Consider the following 8,314-nt stretch of genomic DNA (forward strand, 5'->3'; position numbering starts at 1 on the left):
ACCCAAATTCAAAGAGCTTTAATCTTGGCCCGATTTTGACTTGCATTCGAGAAACTTTGATCTTCGCAAAAAGATACCATACGGGAAAAATCAGTTTTAAAACACATGTTGTTTTACAGTTACTGTTATGTGACACCTTAGTGTCACTTCTCAGTAGGTGCTGACTCAAAAAAAGATGACCATCACTGCTTATATAATTAACAGCCCTGAGTGTCGAGTACACTGGGTCTACAAGTCCTCCATAGCCAGCAAGTGTAAGCGTCTCAATATTAGCAAAAACGTGGACTTTGTCATTATAATTATATGCAAGGAAGTGGTGTCATTTTGTGAGCTAAGTGCTCCCACGGGGCCAGTACCTCTAATTAAAGATAATTTTTTGTTTCATAAATTAGTTTAATTTAAAAAATACACAAAAATGATATGTGGACATTAACAACACAGAATAATAATCGGTTCAATAGTTGAGGTCAATAACAGTAGGAATGAAATCTGCCATTTCTACAAAATCCATGATGAAGATCCCATGCTTGCAGTTCACACTTTTACCATTCTTCACCCACGTGACAAAGAATGGCGCCAACCTCGAAGCAAGAACATCTTTCAAGCTTCCGGAGAAGTGCGAAATGATCGTTTGTGCGTTTGGCGTTAATACGCCTTGCCAACAAAAAAATCGTTCTTTATCGTCGTTTTCTCTTTTGTGTTTGTCGAGGAAAGATAAAACGTGGGATATATCCGTTGAATTAGCCCAGGGTGATCTAATTAATGATCCAGACCAAAAAAATGGGTTGTCAGACACGATTTCATTATGATATAAAATAATAACTTGAAGTTCACTCTCCCAAAGCATCTCCAGAGTTAAACACTCCATGTTCAAGAATGGACAGATTTTGTTTCCAAATATCTCGGTCATGGTCTCAAGCAAGGATGTATGATGGCAGGCCTCCATTTCATACAAATGATTAAAGTCTAAAATCGCGATCTCCTTCGGGTGGGAGTCAAGGAATTTCTTAATATCTTGCAAGCATGGGATAACGTCTGCGCCGTGAAGTCCGTGAACGAAACAAACCTTTCCAGAAGCAGAGTGTCTAGAAATGCGAATATCAAAATATCGAATCCCCGAATTCAGCTGTTGTTCCACAGTCAGATTCTGTGTAATGGACCAACGATGAATGACGTCACGTCCTGGCGCGCCAAACATGTGCACGACTGCCTGTATTTCCTTGGATTGGTCTGGGGCCACTTGAGACTGTGGATCCAAGCTGTAGGAAAACGAATTGTGAGACCCTGTAAGGAAAACCATATGCATGTACTGGTGTTAATTGCAGGATGTATATATAAATTAAATAAATGCTTAGGTATGGCAAGCCAAATTCACAAAAATGAGATAATCATAGTTTCACAATTGATAAACTAGGTTTATCGACTGTAAAATATATATACAAACCGTAAACTATAGTGCCATGACAGGAAAGTATAGTGCCATCCACTGTAAACTAAAACGGTTGTTAACTATAGTTTTCAATGTTTTTTTAAGTTTATCTCAAAATATTAATAATCGTGTGTTTAACAATAGATTTTGTTGATAAACAAAACATTCCTTATAATTGTTCACGTTTGCCCTGAAATTGAGATTTATAAATTTCGTAAACTATCAATAATGCCATTTTGTTAAGATAGTTTCACAAATTGTGCAAATCTATAATTTATCGGAGTTAACTTTATTGAAATCGCTTTTTAAACTATAGTTTACAAATCGTGAAACTGTATTTATCAGGTAATCTATGTTTTGCAATCGCAAATGATTGTTTTCGGTGTTAAGTATAGTTTACGGTTGTGAAACATAGATTATCGCGTTAACTATGGTTTACAGATATGAAATATAGATTAACGTTGTTAACTATAGTTTACGGTTTGTAAACTATAGTTTACAACCGATAAACCTAGTTTATCGATTGTGAAACTATGATTATCTTTTTTTTTGTGAATTTGGCGTGCCATACTTAGGCCTACAAAAGATTATGCTTGTTTCCTGTAAAAGTAAAGTCAGATTTCCCGACCAATGGTAATCGGTGGTGAGAGCCATTCCCCAACATCGGTCATCATCGGGCAAGTAGTCCTTAAAGTATCAGTCATATTATCCAGCAATGGGGTATACTATGGGCAACCGGATGCTTTTTTTTTTTTTTTTTTGCGGGTTTTTGATAAAATGGCCTGGTTGCTAGCCGGACTTAAAGGCACCTCTGGCAAGTTTCGGTAATAATTTTTATTTACCCATAGTATAACACAAAGGTATCCCACTCCGAAATACACTGAGTACCCCCTCCCCAGAATCACACTCATCGAAACGCATGGGCAAATTGTTTATTATGTTCCCCAAACGAAGTTGGGGAACATATTGTTTTTACTCTGTTTCTTATTATTATTTTTCTTCTTCTTCCTGGGTACTTTTTTGTCCGGGAATGATCTCGTAAACTATACATCCGACTAAGGTGAAATGTTTTAGGGTCAGTAGACATGTTATGTAGATTTGCGGAACGAAGGTCATTTTGCGAGCACGTGCTTGCAAGAGCGTGCACGTGCAACATGTGAAATGACCGATTTAATTGATATAGGCGTAACTTTTTAAATTTTTGATGAAATACTTTGAAACTTATAATACAAGGATATATTAGAAGCATAGACAATATGACATGGTCAAAATAGCAAGATCTCACGCGCATGCACGTGCGCTTTGCTCTGATTGGCTGAAACTAAAGTCTGAATATCTTTCTTATTTTTTGACGAAATCCTTTGAAATTTTGAAAATAGCCATGCATTAGGATATCCTACAACAAGATATATAGCAATTATCATGAAAACACGTGCATGCACGTGCGCTGCAATCTGATTGGCTTAAAATTAAATAGCTATAACTCCCTTGATTTTCAACCAAACGGGATGGGATTTGGAACATAGATAGATACACTGGACTACTACAAGAAAATATGGTCACCATGCACATGCATACACGTGCAAGTACGTGCGCTGCAATCTGATTGGCTGAAACTTTAAACAGCTATAACTCCCTTGGATTTCAACCAAACGGGGTGGGATTTAGAACATAGATAGATGTAATGGACATCTACAAGAAGATATGGTCACCATGCTCATATATGCACGTGCGTGCACGTGAAATGAGCAAAATAAAACAAGAGGCCCATGGGCCACATCGCTCACCTGAGAAGCTTTGACCATTCTGTTCTTTACCAGATTTCTCCCTTGTAATACATAATGCATCCCGACCCTACCCCACTGATCATAATTTAGACATTTTGAAATCTACACTACCCCAGGATCCTTCCATGTGCACATAAGTTTCAGCTTTTCTGGCTCAATGGTTCTTGAGAAGAAGATTTTCAAAGATTTTTTCGATATATTTTTATGTAAAACTTTGATTCCCCTTTGTGGCCCCACCCAATCCCTGGGGGTCATGATTTGAACAATTTAGAATCTACACTACCCCAGGATCCTTCCACATAAGTTTCAGCTTTTCTGGGTTAATGGTTCTTGAGAAGAAGATTTTTAAAGATTTTTCCTATATATTTCTATGTAAAACTTGGATTCCTCATTGTGGCCCCGCCCTACCCCCGGGGGTCATGATTTGAACAATTTAAAATCTACACTACCCCAGGATGCTTCCACATAAGTTTAAGCTTTTCTGGCCCAGTGGTTCTTGAGAAGAAGATTTTTAAAGATTTTTACTATATATTTCTATATAAAACTTGGATTCCCCATTGTGGCCCCGCCCAATCCCGGGGGGTCATGATTTGAACAATTTAGAATCTACACTACCCCAGGATGCTTCCACATAAGTTTCAGCTTTTCTGGCCCAGTGGTTCTTAAGAAGAAGATTTTTAAAGATTTTTCCTATATATTTCTATGTAAAACTTGGATTCCCCATTGTGGCCCCGCCCTACCCCTGGGGGTCATGATTTGAACAATTTAGATTCTACACTACCCCAGGATCCTTCCACATAAGTTTCAGCTTTTCTGGCCCAGTGGTTCTTGAGAAGAAGATTTTTCCTATATATTTCTATGTAAAACTTTGATTCCCCATTGTGGCCCCGCCCAATCCCGGGGGGTCATGATTTGAACAATTTAGAATCTACATTACCCCAGGATGCTTCCATATAAGTTTCAGCTTTTCTGGCCCAGTGGTTCTTGAGAAGAAGATTTTTAAATGAACCCACCCTATTTTTGTCTTTTCTTGATTATCTCCCCTTGTTAAAGGATTTGGCCCTTCATTTTAACAATATAAATTCCCCTTTACCCAAGGATGCTTTGTACCAAGTTTGGTCAAAATTGGCCTAGTGGTTCTTGAGAAGAAGTCGAAAATGTGAAAAGTTTACAGACGGACAGACGGACGGACGACGGACACAATGTGATCAGTAAAGCTCACTTGAGCCTTCGGCTCAGGTGAGCTAAAAAAACACTTGAATGAGCGTATCTTTTTAATACTTTTGGATTAATTGTTTAATATTTAGTATATAAAAATATATAGATTGTGTAGACAAGATGATATGGTCATTACGCACATGCATTCACATGCGCACGCAAAATTTGAATGAACTTGGTACACTTCTGGGTAAACGTTGTTAAAGTCTCAAATGCATAGAGTTTGTCTTATTTAATGAAGCTTACAGGGAATATGGCACCAAAAGGGAGTTGGGGAGCGTTTGGGGAACATCTGTAACGGTCCCCGTTACAATTAGCACTAGTTACCCTTGTTTTATCTACACAGCCATTATTATATGGCATGCTTGTCTTTAGTTTTTCTGCAATCGCCATACTCTTCTCGCCGATTGGAAAAGTAGAATCAAATCACCCCATTAAATGCATAAGTGAATATCACTTTCTTGAATATTACAATCAATAAACACGAATTAGTTTCTTCAAGGCCGTAACTACCATTGAGGCAAGTGAGGCAAATGCCTCACTAAATTTTTAGAGTTTTCTGAAAAGTGAAAAAAAGTTTAACATTGAACAAATGAATTATATGTGTCTTCGTGCTATATTAATATTTTAAACTTTTGTTTCAATTTCTGTAAATCGTTCATCCCACAGGTACCTCATTTTCATGTAGAATGCATGTAAAATATAATTCAAAATGTTCGTTTTGTAAATTGTTTGATTGTTTATTGTCCCTTCTAAGAATTTCTCATTCATAATGAGACGCCACTACTTGCCGGTGGAGGGCTCCTAGTTTTAAATGACTGTACTGGGCTTCAAGGTCACTGAAGTAATTGAACAGTGAGAGATCTTTTTGTGCCATCACTTACAGTGACAAAGGACCTGGGTTTTTACTGTCTCATCGGAAGGGCCGGTCTCTACATCCCGCAGTGGGATTCGAACCCGCAATGTAAGGATTAACTCATAATTCTGCAATTCTAAAGTATACGCTCTGATTACTGTGTCATGCAGGCGACAACTCAAAACGCAAAATTTTAATAAGATTAAATCTTTTATTTTCTCATGTCCAGGTTTCATGACCCCCCCCCCCCCCTCAACTGGAAAACTGCATCACTGGCCATCAGGTACTACCCTTGCCCCGTCTGAGACTAGAAATGCCCATCACTCTTGCCTCACTAAATATTTCAGCTTAATTACGGCCTTGTTCTTTGAAACTAAGAAAGGAAAATAAAGAAAAGTATAGGGTCAAGATCATAAATTTTGGACAGAGTTGAATATATGTAGTTCCTACATTGTACCATGTGTACTGATTATATGTATCAGCTATGATATTTGTTTAACATAAAAATTAACTAGATTCTATTGATTTTTTTAAGAGGATAATATTCAGTATTAAAAAAAAAAATAATGGACTCATTGCATTAATGCAGCCAGCTCAAACTGTTAATCCCCTTCTTCCATTGATTAATGTGTCTGGCACCAATATTGGGCAATATCGCTCATGTATACATTTGTTTAAATTCAAGCACTGGGGCTTGCTCCTGGCGTATAAAAAATATTTATTAAAAAAAACATAAACGAGCTACTAGTTTTATAGTAGCTCGTTTATCCCCTTTTTTTTTTAATAAATATTTTTTATGGCACCAATAAGGAGCAATAGCACCTGTACATTTGTTTAAATTTAAGTAAAAGATCTTTAAAATTAGATTTAAAACCTTATTTATATCGATCACTTCATGCATAATTTTAACTCATTAAATATCCTGCATGGTGCCCATGTAGGCCACCAGTTTACGCTGGTTCCTATTAATGACCAGCATCTTACCTGGGTGATTTTATGGTTGCATTCGAGAAAAAAAGATTTGATTTTTAGCTAAAAAGATAAAATAATATTACCTGGAATGGCGAGTTTATTAAGTGGAGCTTTTTGCAGGTGACTGGGTAGCTGGCTCATCCAATCTTTCCAGCATTTTTTCTGTCGCTTTTGAGCCACATCCATGTTGTTTTTCCATAAAGAATGAGGCCCATTAAGGGGGTTCGCACTTTACTGCGTTTTAGACCGAATATTTTTCAGAAACTATTACAATTTAAATACACCTGTAAACTAAACCCGTATTACTGACATAGATAATAAGATTTGTTTATTGCATTTGCTAGAGATAAAAATAATTTCACCTTTCTCGAAATCGCAAATACACATTATGCAACGTACATTAACGCGGTTGTGTAAAATGTATATTGACTTCTTTCTCCGTTAATTAATCTTCTATACCACAGCTGTCATAAATTGACCAAAGTAAAAATATTAGAAATTACATTAATAAAAGAAAATCTTAAGTAATTAAAAGAAAATCATCATTTTCAAACTATTAGACTAAAATTAATCAGAGTATATAAAAAAAATTATAAAAGTTTTCCCTGTTTTACTACATTTACTAAACGTATTTTTAAATAGTTCCCTATTTTTCTTATTATACGAGTTCAAAGTTTATATTTAGTAAAAATCATATAAGATTCGCTAGTCAAGGTTGATATTCTCCCCTCCTCATGAACGTCTTCCAACTGGGATTGCATGGAGGAATTTTTTCACCAAAATTTTCGATAACACTGCTGAATCGAATTTTTTCAAATCTTATTTTCTAGAATGCACAATTAAAAATAATTGTTTCCTGGAGGTAAAAAAAAAAAATCGACTTGGCGCCAAGTTGGAGGCCATTTTTGACTAGTTGGTGTGGATCTGGCAAACGATTATTTTTTATAGATGACCTGAGGGACTCCTTATTTCTTTTGGATTTAATGGAAGAAAAAAAAACAGGATTCTTAAACAATATTTAAAGATTTTGAATGTTTACATTTTGTATGAAAACTGAAATTAATGGGGTGGTTGTCACTAAACACGGTGATTTTGAAAGAAAATGACAACTACATCAAAACGATATATGAAATAATTTTTAGAGGACTCTGAAATCGTTGCATTTAATTTCCTTTATTTTGCATATTATTTCTGATTTTTTTAAAAATAATTATATCCATTTTTTTTCCTCTTTTTTCCATTTATTTTTTTTTTAATTTCCAGAATTTATGCATCTTCGACATTTAGTCATATTTCATTTTTTTTTAATTTCCATTGTATATAATTTGTTTAAATCGGAATTGTTCAAAAAAACTCACACAAAATTTAATAATAACCAAGTATAGATAGAATCTAACTCTAATAGTTTTCATTTTACGACGTTTTAAAATGTTCATCTCTAACATCTCAGGTAGTACTTTTGGCAATGGAAGCAAGATTAAAGACATTACTTATAAAAATTTTAAAGAATAAATCATTGAAATGCAAACACTGAGTTTTGCTTTGGTATCAATGAAGCTAAAAATAAATAAAGATTTTTTTTTTCTTTCCTGGAAGCATTTGTAATTGTTGTGAACTTTTGCTCATTTTAAAATATTCAGTCTAATCTTGAAACTAGATATGTTATGGTATGTTTTTAAAAATGCGGTTTGAAATAAATTTTCTAAAATTCCATCTCTTCCCTACTTGGTTAAAGTCATATATGGCCTATTTTTTGAATAAGTTCAGACTAACTAAAATCAAGAAGATCTTTCTATATGTTTAGTTACCGGTACTTTATATAAAGATAGGGCTTTCGCTGTAAATTACACAACGAAACATATGGAGATTATGAACAGTATTCAAGATCAAAAGTCCAAAAAACAATACAAAATAGGAGCAGAGCAAACACAGCTAGACCTCCAAAACATCAGAGGTGGGATCAGGTGCCATGGAGGAGTGAGCATCTACTGCTGACCAGTTACACCCGCCGTGTGCTCCTTGTCATAATCGGGAAATAAACGAAAAAAATCC

The 8,314-nt window shown here is 35.4% G+C and overlaps 1 protein-coding gene across 1 annotated transcript; it reads right to left on the bottom strand.

Annotated features, from left to right (window-relative positions):
- Positions 1-372: 372 nt before the first annotated feature.
- Positions 373-6,486, bottom strand: LOC134247371 (PI-PLC X domain-containing protein 2-like). Its single transcript, XM_062729749.1, has 2 exons — positions 6,346-6,486; positions 373-1,284 (listed from the first exon to the last, which is right to left on the bottom strand). The coding sequence occupies exons 1-2, from the start codon at positions 6,446-6,448 to the stop codon at positions 455-457; spliced, it is 933 nt and encodes a 310-aa protein (XP_062585733.1). The 5' UTR covers positions 6,449-6,486; the 3' UTR covers positions 373-454.
- Positions 6,487-8,314: the final 1,828 nt, after the last annotated feature.

Source organism: Saccostrea cucullata, unplaced genomic scaffold, assembly GCF_032062105.1.
Source record: "Saccostrea cucullata isolate Sc308-1 unplaced genomic scaffold, CSIRO_AGI_Scuc_v1 ctg39, whole genome shotgun sequence".
NCBI classification, from domain to species: domain Eukaryota; kingdom Metazoa; phylum Mollusca; class Bivalvia; order Ostreida; family Ostreidae; genus Saccostrea; species Saccostrea cuccullata.

Excerpts from the sequence above, each read along its gene's own strand:
- LOC134247371 (XM_062729749.1), bottom strand. The coding sequence starts at position 6,448 with ATGGATGTGGCTCAAAAGCGACAGAAAAAATGCTGGAAAGATTGGATG. Across the intron at positions 1,285-6,345 it reads TAATAAACTCGCCATTCCAG|GGTCTCACAATTCGTTTTCC; the intron begins GTAATATTATTT and ends TTTTCCTTACAG.